Genomic DNA, 21,186 nt, shown 5'->3' with positions numbered 1-21,186 from the left:
TTTTCTTTTGGAGACAGAGTTAGTTATTGTGAAAATATACTATTTTGTGTGTGTGTGTGTATATATATAGAGAGAACATATTTTGCATATCATGCATTTGGTATCATTTCCTATGAGAAAAGGGGCTGCAAACTTGTGCATTATCAGTTCTGTGAAATCTGCCATGTGTTTTATTTTGGGTAACAGCCAATGAATAGAGAGCTGTTCCAGCTTTCTACTTGATAATAGTACAAGATAGCAAACAGAATGTCTATAACAGATGTCTCTTTCCCCATGGGAAGATGAATCAGCCAATTGTGTTTGTGTTTGTTTTTTGTTTTTGGTATGTAAAATGTTGCTTTATAGTGAGTTGAATGGAACGAATATGTTCCTTACATTTCCAATTAAACAGACAATGCCAAAGCCCATAATGCATAACTTCTTTTCAAAATCAAGTCACAAGCCAGATTTCAGTAGTAAGGCAAAAGGACCAACTGACATTCAAGTTAAGCCTTTTAATTGCTAGTTTTCCTTGTGCAAGAGATTTTAATCTTTCTAAACTACTTATAAAAAAAAGCATGCCATATAGGATTGTTTTAGAAATTCATCAGAGCAAGTTAATATTGCCATCAAGCACATTGCGTCATATGATGAATATTATTATTATCCACAGTTCCTGCTACTGTGGCATTTCCCTTTTCACTTTTATCCCTAACATTTCCATGTCTGATTGACCTCAGTGATACAAGGTAAAGAATGCTTTGGTGAGCAAGGGAAATCTCTTTAAGGCCAGTTGTTTGCTGAATCTTACCATGTTTCTCTTCTGAGTACAATGAAACTAGAAAATCAGGCTCACATGCTAGCCATTGCAGATTCCTGTTTAGGCTACTGCATGGTTCTTTACTGGCCTTGATGTTACTCTCTACATATATTTTCCAATTCATTATGCTGTAGTAATGTGGTATTTCTACCAAAGAAAATTTTTCTTTTGAATTGTCTGGTCATCTAAAAAGAATTGTTTTAAATTACAGAATTCATTTACACCATATTAAACTTTACTTTGTAATAATTTATTGAATTTTGAAGTAGGTAGTTTTTATTTCAGAAGCTTAATTTATTTTTAGTGAGATGGCTTATAGGAAACAAAGATCTTTGAGAGAAAATTGGGTAATTTTATAAAGTGATATTCTGTCATTTTCTAAGATGTCTTCAGTTTCTAAAGTCCATAGTCTCTATTAAGACTTAAACTTTTAGGTACATTTTAAGGAAAATATAATTTTTATTTTTTTTTTCAGTTAAAACAGAGAAAAAAACAGTACAATTCAGTGATGATGTTCAGATAGAAACGATAGAGCCAGAACCAGAACCAGCCTTCATTGATGAGGTGAGTGATTTCCTTGTTAAAGTGGCGTGTACTTTGTATGTGTAAAAGCTGGATTCTTGTTTTCTTGTTCTGAAAAGGTTAACAATATAGATAGAGCATACATTTTTCTTACAGTTTTTTTGGTTCCATTTTTACCTTTCTTAGGTCTTGTTATTTATCCTGCTAAAGGTTGAAGGTATAGCTCAGTAGCTAAACATTTTGAGTAGCATGTGAAACTCTGAATTGATCTTTAGTGCTATAGAAAGGGGGTAATATAAGAATGAATATAACTTTCTGTCTAGTATTTTATTGATTGGATATACACTGATGTATATAATTGTTGGGCACTTGGGCAGTTTCCAATTTTAATTGCTATCAAACAATATATATAGTCAGGGTTTTTTGTTTGGGTTTCTTTTTTAACATTTGTTTTTCTTAGCTTAGATATCCAGGGATGGAACTTCCAAACTGGAGGATCTGTGTGTTTTTCATGTTAATAGGTACTGTGAAATTGTTGAACAGGAGGGAGATTTTGTAGTTTTGTTTATGCTTTATAAGAATACCTGCTTTTCCAGATACTCAGCAGACATTACACTTGTACACTACAGAGTATGGGACACATATTGTCTGTTGAAAGAATAAAACAAATGTGATGGTTTTTAAATGAAGCTGTTATTAAATTGCTACTACATATAAACCAGTTAAGTGAAATGAATTGTGCTTCTTCCTTGAATTAAACACATTTGAGTCTTTGGGGAAAGCTTGTTAATTTTATTTTAAAACCTGTCCATATGTCATTGTTAATCTGAAACAGTGATTATTTTCTGTAGTTATGTTTGAAAATATGCCTAGTTGCAACTGTAACAGTGTTTTTTATAGTCAACTTGGTAGGTTGTAAGTTTGTTTTACAGTGCTGTAGATTAACCTAGGGCTTTGTGCATGCAGGGCCAGCACTTTACCCCTGGGCTTTGTCTCCAACTCAAACGTGTTATCTCTGGAATTAAGTAAATATGTCATAATTCCTTAGGCTGCATGGAAATCTGCTATTAATACATAGGAAGAAAATATTAACATTCGTTATGTTTTTATCTTTAATCATGTTTGCAGCTGTATATTTTTAAATTTATTTTTTTATGTGTATGAATATTTTTGCTTGTATGTAAATCTGACCACCATGTGCATATTTGGTGCCTGTGAAAGCCAGAAGAGGGCTTGTGTCTCCTTAGAACTGGAGTTACAGACAGTTGTCAGCTGCCGTGTAGGTGCTGAGAATTGAATCCTGGTCCTCTGGAAAAGCAGCCATTCTCTGCTGCTGAACCATCTTTCTAGCCCCTGAAATTACATTTTTATATTCAAATCTATTAATAGTATTGTTTTGAATAGTAATATCAATATTGTATTGAATTAACTTATAGTAAATTACATTATATGATGGAATCAGCAAGGATGATTCCAGCAGGTCAAATTTGAAATATAGTTACATTTTCTCACAGTTGTATTACTTACATACATATATATGTACATATTTTCTGTCTACCTTTGTCCAGAAGTTACTAAAGATATCGTATAGTCCTCATGCTGACTATCTGGCCCTTGGTATAGATCAATGTAGAACACTTTTCAGAACTTGGTTTTCTTGCATTTGTTTCTTGTATTAGAAGTTGATGTGCTTGAGACCACTTCCTGCCATGATTTTCCATTTTCTTTCTCTGCTTTTACATTTGTTTTTCCACTGTACAGATAAAAGTCTCATCCTGTGCCCACAATGAGCCTTACTGTGATTGATTTCTAGCAGCATTTCCAAATATTGGTGGTGGTTATGACTAGGCAGCACAATGAAATGGTTTCATACATTTTTTGCAACAACAATAAAAAAACATGAGTACAGTGAATTGTCAGCTTATAGATTATTAAAAGCAATTTAAATTTTTTTTTATTTTACTTCATATTTGGGTATTTTGCCTGGATTTATGTCTGTGCACCACTTGCATGCCCGGTGTCCACAAAGGCCAGAGGGGGCATTGGGTTTCCCTGGAGCTGGAATAACAGATGCCATGTGGGTGCTGGGAATTGAATGTGGGTCCACTGAAAGAGCTGCCAGTGTTCTCAATTGTTGAATCATCTCTTCAGCCCCTAAAAATAATTTTTAATGATAATCTACTGAAGATTCTTGTTGTGGCACTCAGAAGCGATGGAAATAATTCCGTGGTACTGCTCTAATAGCTTGAAATATAAAAACAAGGTTTCTCATTAGTTTCACCTATGATGACATAAGATATGAATATGAATGACCTTGAATCCTGGCTCATTTGATTCTTTTAAATTTGAACTTTGTTACTTCAATCTATTATATACTAGTAGAAATCATTAATGCATAGAGATGATTTAAGTCTTAACAGTTTATATACATTTTTTTATTTCAGAGAAGTTTGACATAGTCTTCTAGAAGACTTTAAAGTACATTTAGATAAATTTTTGTAGGAGATAATGAACAGAAATATAATGAGTTTAAGGAGAAAAACGATCAATTTGGAATTGCTGATTTAAAAGCAGTTGTTTGTTTTTGTGGTTGGGGGATGGAACCTAGAATCTTTGTACATGCCAGGGAAGTGGTCTTCTAGTGAGCAGCCTGGTCTCAATGGTGGTGTGGTGCTCCTTTGTCTTTGAGAGAGACAAGAATGTGGATGAGTGCTAAGTACTAAGGAATCCCACTGAGCCAGAGACTTTCTGCTTGTTACATAAGGAAATGTCTGAGTACTCAATTGTGGCTCATAAAGAAACCATGTTGCGTTAACAGGAGATGAACGTTTCTGCTGCCTTTTTAAATGTCTTAAAATGAACATGAATCTTTTACCTGAAAGAACATCCATTTTAAAGTACAGGATTCATTTGACTTGACAGGAGCTTTCCTCTGCTTCCATCTCTCGAACCGTCTGTATTTGAAGTAATAGTTTTACTCAGAATCTGTAGTCCTTAAATTATTAGCTGTGTTTACCTCTGTGTATTAGCATCACTATATAGAAAATCTGAGTGAAAAGTGTGTAATAATTTTCATAGAATTTGGTAAATGAAAAGACAGATCTTGTATAATGTATGAGTATTTATGCACCTGCCTTTTTTTGGTTCCTTCAATCCTAAGTATTAAAGGATACTGAAATAGACCCAAGTAAGTGGTTTGAGATAATATCATCCGTCTTTCCCACAAAAAGAATAAACCACAAGTTTTTTTCTTCTTTTTTGACAAATGGAAATGTTGATGGAAAGAGAACTTATTAAATCCTTAAAGCTCCACTTAGAAGAACAGCTGTGAAAGGCCTGAGCTCTGCCTGTGGAACAGCTGTCTTACTCACTGCCAGTGAGAAGTAATGACTGAATTGTTAGTCAGAGCAGGCTGTCTTGAGAGGGATGTTCCATCTGTTGTGTGGCTAAGCTACAGATGCTCCAAAACAGTGAGATTCTTGAACATTATATAAGAGATGGGGGAAATTATACCTTGTAACAGGATGTCCTGTTCTAATATGAACATTTTGAAAAATAACTACAAATAGCATGAAAGGGTCTGATTTTTGCATGGTGCTAAAGGGAACACATAAGATATTAAAAACAAAAGAAAATTAACCTTTCTAACTATGAACTATAAAAATCTTTAATCTAAAACTGGGTGGTGGCAGAACATGCCTTTAACTCAGGAGGCAGAGGCAGGTGGATTTCTGTGAGTTTGAGGCCAACCTGGCTTACAAAGTGAGTTCCAAGACAGCCAGAGTGGTTACACAGAAAAACCCTGTCCGAGGGTGTGGGGGGAATCTATCGGTAATTGAGTTGTCAAAGTGAGAACATAACTTTTTATAGAGATTGGATACTTTTTGACAGTAGCTGTTTAATTTCTATAGGATAAAATGGACCAGTTGTTACAGATGTTGCAAAGTACAGATCCCAGTGATAATCAGCCAGACTTACCAGAGCTGCTTCATCTGGAAGGTAAACCTCTTTTTCTGTCTACCTTGCAAGCAAAGAATAACCAAAGATCTCACTGTACTGCTCTAGATGGCGTTTGAGAGTGACTTTAGAAATAAACATTCATTAGACCTTCTTCCTGTGCCTGTCTCACCTTCACGTGCTGTTTAAATCTTGAGTAGAGGTTGGAATCACAAACCTTACTGTACAAATTATTTTATTCAGCATCTTAATGAAAAAAATTGAAATCAATATTTTAAATTGTCATCATTATACTTTAAGAAAATGAATTTTAGGTTCTATAATTAATATTTTTTATTACTTCACATTAAACTTTTCATTTCTTTAACGAAAATTTTTTGGAAGTTTACTTTCTTTTCTCATTTTCTTATTTCTTCAAAAATTGTCATTTTAGCAATGTGTCACCAGATGGGACCTCTCATTGATGAAAAGCTGGAAGATATTGATAGGTAAAGAACTTGTTCTGTGTTGAATTGTGTATCTTTCTGAAAGCATTTCAGTAGACTGCCATTTTAAAAAGGTACTCGGGCCTGTAGAGATGGCTCAGATGGTAAAGTGCCTGCCACATAACTGCAAGGACCTGAGTTTGGATCCTCGAAGCCCACATAAAAAGCTGGGCATGGTTGTGCATGTGTGTAAACCTAGCCAGGGTGGTGAGGGTGGTAGAGGAAGGAGGAGGTATGGTGCAGATGGGCAGATTTCTGGGGATCTCTGTCCATCCAGTCCAGGTGCACCGATGAGATTCAGGTGGGTTAAGAGATCCTGTCTCAAAACGAAAGGTAGAGAGCCATAGAGAAAAGACACCCAGTGTGCCTCATGCTTCTGTGTGTGCATACAGCTGTCACACACAGCACACACAGGCAGTACTTCAAAGAACCACTCTTTATTCACCATTCTCACCTTGATTTGGACTCATTTGCCCTTCCTTGAAAAGCAGGGCTTCTGTGGGCCTTCACTGTCTTCCTCTTTTTTTTATATAATTGTACTTACTGAGGTGGCATTACAGAGCCCACAGGCTGGCATCTGTTGACAAGTGAGCAGATCTGGACAGTTCCAGGTACAGTCAAGTACTCCAGCATGGGATCTAACCTGAAAACATGTTTCTGTTGTCTCAGAGTCAAGGGAGAAGGTTTTTGTCCTATCTATTGGTATTTAAAGTCACTATTTAGAGCATTGTATCATTTAGCAATTAAATTATTGTGTTTGTTTCAGGAAGCATTCAGAACTCTCAGAACTAAATGTGAAAGTGATGGAAGCTCTTTCATTGTATACGAAGTTAATGAATGAAGATCCAATGTATTCTATGTATGCAAAATTACAGAATCAGCAGTATTATATGCAGTCATCTGGTGTTTCTGGTTCCCAGGTATGTTTTGGTAAAGCTCAGGGATGTTGTGCAAATTCTTGAATGTACTTGAGATGTTTTGGAATGTGCGGTTTTTTGTAAAAAAAAATAATACATGCATATATATATGTGTGTCTTTGTCGTTGAGTATTAACACATGTGTGACTGGGCCCCTTGTTTGCCAGAAGAGGGTGTTACATTCCCTGGAACTGGATTTACAGATGATTTTGCACTGTCTGATGTGGGTTCTGTATCTCTCCAGCCCCAAATGTGTAATTTCTTCAGTATAATGTTTACAATGAAAAAATTGATAGAATTTTTAAAATTCACAAATACATGATACACTGAATGTGCCAGTCTATTCTGTATATATGTGTACACACATACACGTTTTTAAAGTTTTACTTTGTATGGGGATAAGAAGAAAAATTACCCACTAAGTAGTTTACTCCCACCCCTTTTTCTTTAAGCAAAAGTATTTTGATCCTACCCTAGACCTGTAGAATCAAAGTCTTTTTTTTTTTCCACATGAGAAGGGAGTTTTATTGGGGAAAGGGAAGGGGTAGGGGGAGATGTTGAGGGGGAGAGAGAGCGCACTTGTCTGCCTCCTCAGATAAATGGCCAGAATAAAAGTCTTTAAAGTTGAGGTTTGTTATAAGGTTTCAGGCTCAGTGGCTGAAGAGCACACACATGGTAGCTCATACCTGTCTGTAACTCCAACTCCAGGAGATTCAGTCCTCTTATAATGACATACATCCAGACAAAACACAAATGCCATAAAATAAAAGTAAATAAATCATTAAAAAAAACCTTTGGTTTTTCTATCATATTTTTTTTTAATTCTAATATTTTTCTAGTATCTACAACTTTATTTTACACTGAACCGAACCGTGTTCTTTTTATGATTTTTATTTTAAGTGCAATAGTGTTTTGCCTGCATTCATGTTTGTATGAGAGTGTCAAAACACTTACAGCTAGATTACAGACAGTTGTGAGCTGTCATTTGAGTGCTGGGAATTGAACCTGGGTCCTCTGAAAGAACAACCAGTACTCTTAACCACTGAACCATCTCCAGCCCTGGTTAAGTGTTCTTACTGAAGAGAATAGGGGTCACCCTTGAGTTATGAATGTGTTTAGACCATAGATTATGATTATGCTTTCAAGGGTATTATATGTTTATCTCCAACTCATTAAGTTGAATTCACTAAGTATGTGTTGTCCTTTGTATGTCGATCATGCTTTAGTAGATTTTGATAGAAGCTCCAAAGTAAAATGAACCATTTCCATTGTTATAAAAACTGTCTTAAACACAAAATGAATATGAACCCATCTGTAAGAGGAGGACCTAAATGCAGTGGGAAAATGAGTTGAGAAGCTGTTTGATATCAATGAAATAGAATAATCTGTACTCACAGAGTAGCCTTCATGATGAGGCTCCTTCTCCTTCCATTATCACGCATACATTCAACATGGAACCCTTTTTTCTCTTTCACCCCAAACAATTGCTTAAGAGCCCCTGTGCCACCGGGCGGTGGTGGTGCACGCCTTTAATCCCAGCACTGGGGAGGCAGAGGCAGGCGGATCTCTGTGAGTTCGAGGCCAGGCTGGACCGACAGCCTCCAAAACAATACGGAGAAACCCTGTCTCGTAAAACATAACAAAACAAAACAAAAAAGAGCCCCTGTGCCACCAGTTGAGCAAGTTTTGAATATAATTAGATGTCTGTTTTATCCACTTAGAGCAGTCACAAACTTAGCTCAGATTTTCTTGCATGACCCATTTCCCAAAAAACAAAGAAACTGGCATCTTCAGGAGGATGAATTCTCCACCCTCAAGTGGAGAATCAGGAGCTTGAATGGCACCTGCTCAATAGTTTCTGTCACTAGTTTGAGTTAAACAATCTTTCACATTGAATCTGCAAAGAGTAATAAAATGTATCCATGAGAACTTGTTTAGCTATACTTGTAATGAAGACTTCTGAACTTCTGAGTGTATCTGTGGCATTTAAAGAAGTATAAGGGTATTGGTTTCTTGGTGATTTTGTCAGTTGTCTTAGCCCATGAGAACAATCTTACAGTGTAGACAGTATAATGTCTTTTCAAATATATAAAAAGACTTTCATAGTAACTAAAAAAATGTTTTAAGACAGCTGGTAAGATGATTGCTAAAGAGGTTGGCTGAACATGTGTTAGTGCTTGCCTGTAATGCCAACATGGTGGAGGAGGCAGAAGCAGAAAGATTGCTTCATGTCTAAGCCCGCTTGGACCACATAGTGAGGCTGTACCAAGCCAGTCAGGGTTACAACCAACCTTCTTCAGAAAGAAAAGAACTTCTGCCTCATTAAATTTAAGTACAACAAACAACTAAGAACAGCTTTTAGATAAGAATTGGCAAAATAAGAAAATTTTATTGATCCCACTGCCTTCAGAAGTTAGTGTGTTCTCCATTTATTAAATTACAGTTTAGAAACTGTGAATTAATAAATACAGTCTGATGGGGGATGTCCTTCTGTATGCTGTGAATATATGTTTCTCTTATTGATTGATGAATAAAGCTGTTTCAGCCGATAGACAGGCAGGACCTAGCCAGGCAGGACGTACAAATGGGGCTACCAGACTAGAAGAATTTTGGGAAGAGGGACGCAGAGAGGAGCTGCCAGAAATATGCCATGTAGCTACTGGGAAAGTAGGACACATGGGCATTCTCTGATAAGATAAGGCCATGTGGAAATACATAAACTAATAGATATGAGTTAATAATTAAGAGAGAGCTAGGCAGTAAGAAGCCTAAGCCATCAGCCAAACAGATTATAATTAATATAAACCTCAGTGTGTTTATTTGGGACTAAATAGCAGCAGGACTGGGTGGGACAGAAGCTTATATCCACAACAGTCTGGGGCTATAAAACAGTGAATTCAAGTATACTTCCAAAGTGTTGGGATTCGTGTGTGTGTGTGTGTGTGTGTGTGTGTGTGTGTGTGTGTGTGTGTGTGTGTGTGTGTATGTATATGTATATATATATATATATATATTCATGTAATATATTCTGATCATGGTTTTCTCTTCCCTAGATTCTCCCCTCCTACATACTACCATAACTCCCCTGCCTAATAAACCAATAGTCAAACAAGCAAACCAGAATTGAAATAAAAAAGATTTTTTGAAAGACCAACATGAAAAGTATATCATGAGGTTAATATAGAGGTTATATTAGTATAAGATATATTTTGTTACTGCTTCTATGTAAAAGTAAAATCTGTTCATGTAATGCTTAAAAATAAAAATGTGGACCAGGAAGATGGCTCAGTGGGTAAAGTGCTTGGATTCCCAGCTCTCTTGTAAATGCCAGTTGGGCATGATAATCCTGGCGTATTGAAATACAGAGTAGCTGGATAGTTGAGCTTTGGCTGAATAGAAGGTGGAAAATGATCCAGGAAGACACCTGACATCAGTCTTTGGCCTCCACATGCTCCCACATACTCATACATGCATACACATTCCTGCAAGCACACACACTTTCAAAAAGATTATAAAACCATCAATCTGCTAAAAAGTGCTTTTCATAAAATTCCAGTTGATAGCAGTAACATTTAAAAGACGTTCTAAAGGAGCAATGTTTGCTGTTTTTGTGACTGAATGCCTCTGCTGAGTAAATTTGAAATAAGCATTAAAGTTATATAATGGAATGTTTCCCTGTCACCTTTTGTAGGTATATCCAGGACCTGCTCAAAGTGGTACCTACCTGGTTACAGGGAGTGCACAGATGAGCCATCTCCAGAGCTACAGTCTGCCCCCAGAGCAGCTGTCTTCCATCAGCCAAGGAGCAGTTCCACCCTCGGCAAACTCCGCTCTCCCTAGTCAGCAGACCCAGGCTTCTTACCCAAAGTAATTTCCTTATTGGTTATTTGGGGTTAATGGTAAATTCTCAGTTTGTTGCAGTGGTCTATAAGCAGAAACCTGGATAAGAAAAACTGGAGGTGGGCATTGCTGTTCAGACTGCTCCACCTGTAGTGTTGAGTAGGTTTTGGAAGAACCCAGCCTAATTCTTTTCCTGGAAGTAAGAAGGCTAGACTTTAAGAGTTCACTAGCACAGTGTTTCTTGGTAGCACAGGCACACTTTCCAGAAAGCAGAAGTGTCTGTAAATGCTCCTGTAAGTACCTCACCGTTGTAGCATCTGTCCACAAAGAGTGTGTGAGCTTTTAAAAACAGTTGTTGTGTTTAGGGTGCTAACGTGACTTTAAGGAAGGTAATGAAGCCCGAGTCTCAGGCTATGGTACAGTTCCAGGACCGTGTTTATGTTTAACACATACTGAACTGACTTACATCAGCTCCTCCATTTTGATGATGGGAAACTGAGATTGTGGACCAGGATCTGTCTCACTTAGCTAAGATCCAAAACCAGGTATTCTGGCTCTAGAGATTAATCACTGTACCTGCATACTGAAATCCCTTTCTCACAGGGTAGTACATTTGGAGTGATAATGGGAATGGTGTAGCATTAATATGCTCTGGGCATACTAAATGTCCTGTAAATGCTAGTTGTCTCCTTTTATGTTATACTCTTCATCTCGACTAACAGTTCCACTGTCCACATGGTAGCCAAGGCTAAACCCTGCAGTTCACACAAACTTCTTATCTCTCCTCTGCATTGCCTGTTTATCATGACAACTAATATGTAATTATTTGCTAATCTCCAAAATAGTCCTTTCCCGTTAATGTCATAGTTGCAGTTGGATATTAATAATTTCTTACCTAATCACCATGGCTGCACAGCTCTTTGTTCATTATGAATCAGTTTGCCCAATTATACATAAAGATGAGTTTCTCATCAGCTAAGACTCCAGTTCATTCATTCTGCAGTCCTCATCATTTTCTCCAGGTGTGTATCTCTCTTGTGATCCTGCCGTCCACTGTATTCCTTAGTAACTCAGTACTAACAGTGTGCTCTAATACATTCCAGGCTTTTTACCCTTCGTGTGTGCTCCTGCCACAGGTGCCATTGCATGCCATACTACCATATTTTTGTTGGTTATGGCTATGGAACATGTTTACTGTTTTTACTTCTTGGAAGGATACAACTTGGATCTATTTCCTTGGAAAACTTTCTCAAAGTTTGAGGCACCTTAATGCAGTGGTTACATACCTATATTTCTAATTTAGTGCAAAACAAATTGCATATTTTATATATTTCCTACAACTGGTATTATCTTGAAACTAAGATATGGAATCATTTGTATAGGAAGCATTTAGCATATGTTCACTAAGCTTTCTTTTTCATTTTATTGATTTTGCTTTTCTTCATGAGTATTTCCAGGTTTGTTGAGTTTATCACTCATTTCAAGGAGCTAATATTATTGAATGCTTTCTGTGGAATGGATGCTTTTGAAGTTAATTTCTCTTTATTATTCCCATCTTTTTATCATTTTTTAAATTTACATTCTTTTCTGACTTTGGAAGTATATGCCTATATCAAAGAGTCTCTTCTTGCAGGGAGACCTTCCTGGACTACCCCATTTCACATTGAAAGGACCTCATGTCAGTCACTTTAAAGAAATTGTTTTTGTCTGTGCCTCCCACCCCCCACTCCTCCAGTCACACATGTTCTTCACAGTGCTGGGGATCAAAACTATGTGTACCACCAGTTTGTACCTCATCTTATTAAATTCTTAAACATCTGTTTAATAGATAAAATAATTGATAAATACACAAGCTATGGTGACTTCATCACTTACTCTTCTCTCAAAGTCCTGACCCCACTATAGGTAGCTTTTGGAACCTGCATGAGTACACCTCCTAAATGAGCACCTTCCAAATGGCTTAGGGGACAGATGTCTGAAAAGCTCTTAATTCTAAAACTAAAACAGAAACAGTGTGTGAAGGAGTAAGAAACAGCCTCTTATGCATTCCCTTATTGGTTCTCCAGTACAAAGTTGTCAGCCCCAAAACTCTTTACTTACAAACAAAAATGGACTCAATATGTATTTGTGCATACATATAAATGACACACACACATGTATTGAACAATCAGGGAAATAAAAACTAGCAATTTGAGAGTAGGGTGCATGGGAGGGGCTGGAGGGAGGAAAGAGTGGTGATGATAATGTGTGTGTGTTTATATATGTGTATGTGTGTGGTTGTGTATATATGTATATAAGATTTAAAAAGGAAAGAAAAAGAAGAAATAGCCTCCTAGATGTGTGTTCAAGAGGACTAGGAAAACCTGCCTGTCAGTCAGTAAAAATCCTTACGTCCTGGAAAGCTCAGTGTGACTCACCCCGGGCCCTGCTTTTTTCTTCCATTTTTTTTTTTTTTTTGTTGTTGCTTGTTTTTGTTGTTAATCCTTCATTTGCTCTGCTATCAGTTGCCTTATTTCTCCTCATAAGAACACACACATTTGTTTTCATACATGTATAGATTATAATCAACTCTTGCATTATTTTAGCATCTTTATGATACTCTTTCAAGGAATTGAAAAGCAGCAACCCACCTCTATCTCAATCTAGTATTTGATATTGTCATCATCAACACTTTGACATTTAAATATTACATATTCATCAAGTTTATGGTATAAAATTGTGTCCTGCAAAGATGGCTGTTAAAAGGGTGAAAGAAACTCAGTTCTAGCTCTTAAAGCTGCCATAGTTTTATAGTAGATACATAAAAATTGCAGCCACCAGAGGAAACAGTGACAGATATACAAGTGGGTTCTCATGTCACCCAGGAGCAACAGATAGAGAACCAGAAGGCAAACGTATCCTAGAGAAAATGAAGCCAAGCTAAGAACTGACTAGAGAACAGATAGAAGCCAGGCCAAAAAGGGCAAACATTTAAAAGACTTATCCTACAGAAAGCACCTATAAAATGCACAGGTGTTCCTTCAGAGGCAGCACTAATGTTCCACTGCATGTAAGGTCAGACGCATAAGCACAAAGACGCACATCTGAACTGGTACTGTCACAGGTAGCTGGTAGATGTGCTGGTAGTTGCTGTGTGTGAGATGCTCTTCTTAATGCTGTACGTTTTAGGGAAATAGAGAGATAATCGTGCTTACTAGTCCATTGAAACTATTCTGTCAGCCGGGCGGTGGTGGTGCACACCTTTAATCCCAGCACTCAGGAGGCAGAGGCAGGCAGATCTCTGTGAGTTTGAGGCTGGGCTGGACCGATAGCCTCCAAAACAATACATAGAAACCCTGTCTCGTAAAAAAAATAATAATAAAATAAAAAAATAAAAACTAAATTAAAAAAAAAGAAACTATTCTGTCAAGGTGCTGTTCATGTCCATATTGCCAGATCCTGTGGTCATTTCACAAGTCTCATACCCTGCTTTATTCCCTTCCCTGCTATTAATGTGTTTCAGTCCATTGTCACTCGGTTTTCATCTTTGTTTACTACTCCTCATTTGCCCTTGCCAAATGCACCTTTATATTCTTGACATCAAGAAGTCTCGGGCTCATTATATGGACTGCTCTCTTCTGTTCAGTCATTTCCTAAGGGCCCTCAGAATGAGAACTATCTTAGTGTCTATTTTGACTCCTCTCCCTTGGGACTCCAGATTCAGCGTGCATTGTTTTCTTGTGTCTTCTAGGCATCTCACTTACGGTGTCCAAAACCATTCTTTTTCTTGCCCGTGCTTATCTTGTTCCAATCAACTATAGTCCCATGTGTAGTTTTCTGCTTTTAGTAAGTTGCCATTGCAGTTATTTTTATCAGTTATAAAACCAGACATTCTAGACTACTTGGTGTATTATCAGATTTCAATAGCACTTTCTTCAGAGTAGGGTGTGACCCTTCTCTTGTGTCTCTACTATGACTCTGGGCTCCTGCAAGTCATATCTCATTACCTTTCTCCTCAAAAACCAACAAGTGTGTATTCCATTTTACTCACAAGCAAAGCCTAGTGGCTTTTAAGGTACTCACTATATCTTCCACAGGCGAGGCCTTCCATGAGGGATCATCAAAGTGTGTCACATCATTTGTGCACTAGGGATAAACACTGGTTTAACTGTCAGAGGCCCATAGACTGCCCAGGCCTCCTAACTGGCACCCACATTCAGAGGGCTTGGTTCGGTCCATTGCGGGTTCTCCAGCTTTATGACTGAGGTCCATGTACTCTCACTTGGTCAGGTCTGCTGTTTCTGTGGGTTTCTCCAGTATGGTCTTGACCCCTTTGCTCATCACTCCTCCCTCTCTATAACTGGATTCCAAGAGTATGGCTCAGTGCTTAGCTGTGCTGTCAGCATCTGCTTCCATCAGCTACTGGATAGAGGGTCTATGATGGCATTTAAGGTAGTCATCAATCTCGTTATGGGGAAAGGGCATTTAAGGCAGCCTTTCCACTATTGCTCAGATTCTTAGTTGGGGTCATCCTTGTGGATCTCTGGACATTTCTCTTAAAACCTACAATGGCTCCCTCTATTAAGGTATCTCTTTTCTTGCTCTCCTAACTGTCACTATCTCTTACACCACTTGTGCTTCTTGCTCACTTTGTTACAATCACCTTGTCCTTTTTTCTATTCCTTGAACATAATCGAATTCTAAAACCTGAAAGGCTTCTTTTTCTTAGCCTAATGTGTGTTTTTCTAGACTGCTGATAATGGTTCCTCTGGTTTCCTTGCGTGAAGCCTTATCTGAAAGGAAACGAAAACTCTTTGTCCTATTACTTCTGTTACTATTTACCATGCTGTTTCTCTTCTTTAACTATTGGCATACTATGTATTAAATGACTTGTTTTTCTTACAAAACATAGCGCTATAAAAGTAGACACTTAGTTTTTCTTCCTTAGTAACATCTCAGTGCTTAAATAACAGTGTTTGACACTTTGTGTATATTTAATAAATTATCAAATGAATATAAATGGATATTTAATAGATTTCCTGTTCATATCAATTGGATGCACAATTCATTATTTAGTTTAGCTAATTAAGTGTTTTTCTCCTTCCACAGTGCAATGGTTAGTTCTGTTCAAGGAAACTCCTATCCCAGTCAGGCTTCAATATATAGTCCTGCTGCTGCTGCTGCTGCTGTACCTGTACCTATACCTGCTGCTGTACCTGTGCCTGCTGATGTCACCATATACCAGAACGCAGGACCTAATATGCCCCAGGTGCCAAACTATACTTTAACATCAACCCTGCCTCAAGCAGGAGGCAGCCAACAGCCACCTCAGCCACAGCAAGCATATTCTCAGAAGGCTCTGCTATAGGACCCGATGTTCCTTTTGGTGGCATGTTTCTGCTAAATGCCATTGACAATGTTAGGAGATTCGTTAACACCCTAAGATTTGTTTTCCTCAGCTTATAGGAATCTGTCTTGGTCAACAAGTTCAAATACTCAAGAGGGTAGAACTGTGTTCGATTTGCACTGACTTTTTAGAGGTCTGCCCGTCCCCCAGAGGAATGAAACTACTTACAACATTTATTTCCTTTCATAATATGAAGAATTGTTACAAGATGATTGTCTTGTAAAATTACCTGGTCTGCAACACTCAAAAGTTCAAAAACTGCTGTGGCAAATGTCATGTACATATATTGACATGTAACTTCATTAGTGACCATTTGAATTACAATGGTGATCATGTGAATATATTTAACACTGTGTTAAATTAATTTACATTGCTGTATTATTTTAATCATGAACAACTACCATGTTTGCTAATGTTTTGTGTAAATTTAAGATAAGTACACTATCTTTTTGAGCTGCGAGAAAACCAAGTTGTAGCACATTGACCCGAAGGCATTGTTGTCCTGTTGTAGTGTTACATTAAATTGAACCTTTCTTTTACTAATTAGGAGCAAAATCTACGTATGTTATGTCTTTTGTAGTTCCTACCCACTACTGGCTGTCATCGAACCGGCAGACAGTAGCCACATTTTTTTGGTACAGTTAGAAGAGATTAATGTTCCCTTTAAACTTTTATATTTTGGCATGATGTTCCAGGTATTGTGGACCATGAGATAAAAATTAGTCTTTATATCTTATTTTTAAAGAAGTAATGTTGATTTACTTTTCTCTAGTTGAAGGTGGTAATTAGGTTTTAAAGCTGTATACTGTGTTTATTGGTAGCAGTGACACCAAAGATAGAGGCAATGCCTAGAAACTTTTCAACTGGAACTAACACTACATTTTCAGAATCTCTTGTAATTTTAAAAATATAAACAAAATTTGATTCACTTGTCTTACCCCCTTTTTAACCATGTCTTTGACACATTGTATCTTTCAATTCTCATTAAAATGGCTATAAGTAGGTGTTTGAAAGTAATTTATATTCCTAATTTTGTTTAATAGTTTATATATTTATTGTTAAGTTTCAAACTGGAGTTTTTTTTTCTTCTGTCTCATTTGTAGTTCTGTTGGAATTATTTTTGCTTCTTATTTAGGAGTGTTTTAATGAATTATTTTAATCCATACAAAAAGGTTTTCCACTGACATTTTAGTCACACATATTTATAATTTCCCTGGTTGTACTATAACAGTATTTAAATAACCTAAAATTTGGGTACCATGTTTAACTGATAGACCTGAATTTTCCTCCTATGAATGCAAATTATATTTGCATTTCCAAGACTTGTCTGTTTCCTTTTTAAAAGTGACTTCAGCTTTGGCAGATAATCTTTTTGGGGGGGGGCGGTTATGAGACAGGGTTTCTCTGTATTGTTTTGGAGGCTGTCGGTCCAGCCCAGCCTCGGACTCACAGAGATCCGCCTGCCTCTGCCTCCGGAGTGCTGGGATTAAAGGTGTGCGCCGCCACCACCTGGCTCAGTTTTGGCAGATAATCTTAAGGGTGATTAATTCTCAGATTTATATTTAAAGCCCTTTTCACCCTTTAGTTTACGTGAATTTAAAGTATGTCTCCATCAAGTAGTAAAGTTAAATTTTTAATTTACATGTCACAGTTTAAATATTTTTTAATAAAACCTTGCTAGCAGTTAGATTGTAATCTTTTATTCCAAGTTAAGTATGGTTTCAGTGGTATACTTTCCTCTGAGTTATATTGTATTTTCATTTTAATAAGTTCCTGTTTGCAATTATATTCCCATTTTAATTTTTGATACCTTCATGTTAAAATATCAACAAAATATTTTTAGTACCTTTGTTACCCTGTAAGTTCTTCAGTGGTGAAATGAACAAAAAGTTACCAATTTTACAATGCGTATGTATTCTTTATTATGTATTAGAGTGTATAAAGAGTTAAATGAGTGATTGACATTGATTCTAAGTGACTAATTGTTAAGCATGCAAGTACTTGGTAGAAAAGTCACAGTGAAAATGAAGCACTGGTCTTTCTTCCTTCATGTGGCATGCATGACAGGGTAGAAGATGGGGCTAATTGGAATCACAAATAGTTTTGTTTAAAGTCCTACACAAGCTATACTTAAAGAAAATCTTTGCTGTGTGTGATTAATCTTGGCACTCATGAGGCAGAGGCAGGTGCATCTCTGTGAGTTTGAGGACAGCCTGACCTATACAGTGAGTTCTAGTCCAGCCAGGCTACATAATGAGAAAATGTCTCAAAAACCAAACACCAACAACAACAAAAAGCAATTTTCATTGATAGCTGTCCATATTTTTGATAAAATAGACTAACTCACAAATCAAATTATGTGTAGAGTAAATGTCTATGAATTTTTGGTTTATTCCTTTTTTTAAGTTTGAGAAATGTTTCTATAAAAATGACAACTAACCAAGGCAAAATACAGCTCTTTCTATCCTGCAGTTCCCATCATAATTGGATGTGATAACATGTCAGTACCCTGAAATTAACTAGGTGTGACTTATGCTATGTGCTAATATGATTTCATAGACTTCCCTGACCCTTTGATAGTCTGTCACTGTTACCTGTCACCCCCAACTTGGGGAAGGACATTTTTCTAATACATGCCCAGAAGTGCCCTTTTTACTAACTACTTCTGGAACATTTTTTTCTTCCTCTTTGCTTTCAATACGTAAAAGTGCTCAATAAATCAGCCATCATTCATTTCTAATATAGAGGACTTTCATGTGTGACATCTGTCTCATTGAACTTGAAAATATCCTTTGTCCAGTGCTTAAGTTTGTGTTAGATTAATGCCCTGCATAATAAACTGTGCAACTCCAACAAATTGTACAACTTATTTCCTAATATGATGTTTATTGGTATAATTGGTCGTCATTTTGCCGAATAAACATTAAAATGATTGTTTTATTTTTCTTACCTATTATCTTGTTTTGCTTACCAATTATATAATAATAATAATAGCTTCCTATTGCTCCTTTTTATGTTAATAACAAAACTAAAGTTTAAAATTGTGATTCATTTTTTCCCAAAGATTTTTGTTAGTTTTTAAATTTTGGTTTCTTGGGGGTTCGTAACTGCTTGTATCCTTAGTATAAAGAAAATATAGAAGGAATTGTCTAAGGTAGTGTTTTCAGTTATCTTTCATCTTGGAAGGTGAGTAGGGACTACTAAATTGGCTGATGCTTTGGGTGGTGCTCTCTCCACCAGCTATCTGCACAGAGAAGTTTCAGTCCTACAGAGAGGCTTCACCAAAAATGGAAAGAAGAAAGCATCAACAACACAAATATCCTTCTTGTAGACTCACTAATTACTAACATTTTGCTTTATGTCTTTGTATGTATTTATATACACGTATATTTTTACGTGGATGTACATGTGTATACACACGCACCTACTTTATTAAATGTATAAACATGCTACAAATGGAAGTTGGATACATGACTACTTCATGTTTCCTGTAAGAATAAGAACAGCCTCCCATATAATCTAAATCAAGAAAACTGACAGTGATTCTTAAGATGTTATTACCATTAAATACCCTCTAAACTGTCATATATATATGTAAGTACAATATATACTATTTATCCTTAAATCTAGGATCCATTCTAGGAATATATGCCACCCATATAATGTCCCTTCATTCTGTTATTAATGTAGATTAGTCCCCATTGTCATTTTTCTGTACTCTCATATTGACTTTTAAAGATCCATACACACCATGTCAATAGAATCACCCACATTCTAGATGTTTTGTTTCTTGAACTTGATTTTTTTTATATCCAATGGAAATTTTTATTATCTTATTTAATTTTTATACTTTATTTATAAAAAAGCATTGTAAATAATAAACACACACCAAGGTTACCCATAACAAAAGACCACAAACCAAATTAACTTCTATACAGTTAAAATAGGCATTCAGAATGCAAACTGGGGAGCTTCATATTGGGTTTTATACTTTCACTATCATATATATATATATATATATATATATGGGTTTTTTTTTTTTTTTTGGTTTTCGAAACAGGATTTCTCTGTGGTTTTTGGATGCTGTCCTGGAACTAGCTCTAGTCACAGAGATCCTAATGCCTCTACCTCTCGAGTGCTGGGATTAAAGGTGTGTGCCACCACTGCCCGGCTCAAATATATTTTTATGCTCTCATCCATCACCCAAAATCTGAAAATCCATTCTCATTAAAGTGACTCATTCCTGAAAGATATATAATCACAGCCCACATGACTTGTACATAAAAGTGATGAAACTACAGGCTGGGATTTGTCTCATCAGGTAAGAGTATTTACAACACAAGCTTGACGATATGAGTTCAAATCCCCCGAATGCACATAAAAGAACTAGATGTAGTCATGTTTCCATATACCCCATATGTGAGAAGTGGCATCTGGGGCTTGTTGACAGCTGGCTTAGCTCCAGTTTCAGTGTGAGACATGGTCTTACGGGAATATGGCAGTGAGTGGCAGGGCAGTGCACATGATGGTCTCTGGCTTCCCTGAGTGTGCATAGGTACACCCACACACACAAGTGTGCAGAGTCTACATAGAGACCACACATACATGTGTGAGAAAGTAGTGAAACAAGCTTTTCACTCTCAGAAACTGCACATATAAATGACTGTGGTTAACCTTAGTTTCTGCCTGCTGTGTATAACTGCCCTTGCTTAGGTCCCTGAGGCCAGGGGAAGGTGCGGCAGCCTTGTTTTCATTTTCAGTAGTATTCAGAGAGGTGGAGAAAATTATGCTGAAAACAACAGCTATATTCACATACCCATTTGACTCAGGCTGGATAGCTTTGAGGTAATTTCAAAGGTGCTGTATTATAGAAGGACTATTTTCAGATAATACACATTTGGTTTGCTTGTAAAAGATTTCTTCTTTACCTAGTGACTGTCAGTACCAGGATGCTAAAAGGGCAAGGGAATTCTTTTTTAAAAATCAGAATTGCTAATTTCCTTCAGTTGGTTACCAAATTGGAGTCAGGTTGAGGGAAGCATAGTGAAGTTATAAACACATGCAAGATGCAATAATGAACACCATTAGACTTTAAGGATTCGGAATTAAGTCCTACTTCATTAATGAATTAAGAAATACAACTAATTAATGTTTTTTGGAAGATGTGTATATTCATGATAAATGTATATTTTAAAGACAAACATGACAGTTGAGAAGGTTTTTTTGTTAAATTCACAGTATGGAATATCTGCTAGTTAGGTCAGATCTCACATGGAAATT

The 21,186-nt window shown here is 36.7% G+C and overlaps 1 protein-coding gene across 1 annotated transcript in view; it reads left to right on the top strand.

Moving 5' to 3' along the window:
* Stam (signal transducing adaptor molecule) overlaps positions 1-18,846 on the top strand; it is a 51,505-nt gene extending 32,659 nt beyond the window's left edge. Inside the window, exons 9-14 of the mRNA XM_005081262.4 lie at positions 1,275-1,363; positions 5,233-5,320; positions 5,712-5,766; positions 6,530-6,683; positions 10,372-10,547; positions 15,609-18,846. Coding sequence (XP_005081319.1) covers positions 1,275-1,363; positions 5,233-5,320; positions 5,712-5,766; positions 6,530-6,683; positions 10,372-10,547; positions 15,609-15,867 — 821 coding nt within the window. The 3' untranslated portion in view covers positions 15,868-18,846. The remainder of the gene's footprint in view (positions 1-1,274; positions 1,364-5,232; positions 5,321-5,711; positions 5,767-6,529; positions 6,684-10,371; positions 10,548-15,608) is intronic.
* The last annotated feature ends 2,340 nt before the right edge of the window (positions 18,847-21,186 follow it).

The sequence above is a fragment of the Mesocricetus auratus genome, unplaced genomic scaffold, assembly GCF_017639785.1.
Source record: "Mesocricetus auratus isolate SY011 unplaced genomic scaffold, BCM_Maur_2.0 Super-Scaffold_100013, whole genome shotgun sequence".
In the NCBI taxonomy this organism is placed as follows: domain Eukaryota; kingdom Metazoa; phylum Chordata; class Mammalia; order Rodentia; family Cricetidae; genus Mesocricetus; species Mesocricetus auratus.
This window is presented reverse-complemented; position numbering and strand designations above follow the sequence as displayed.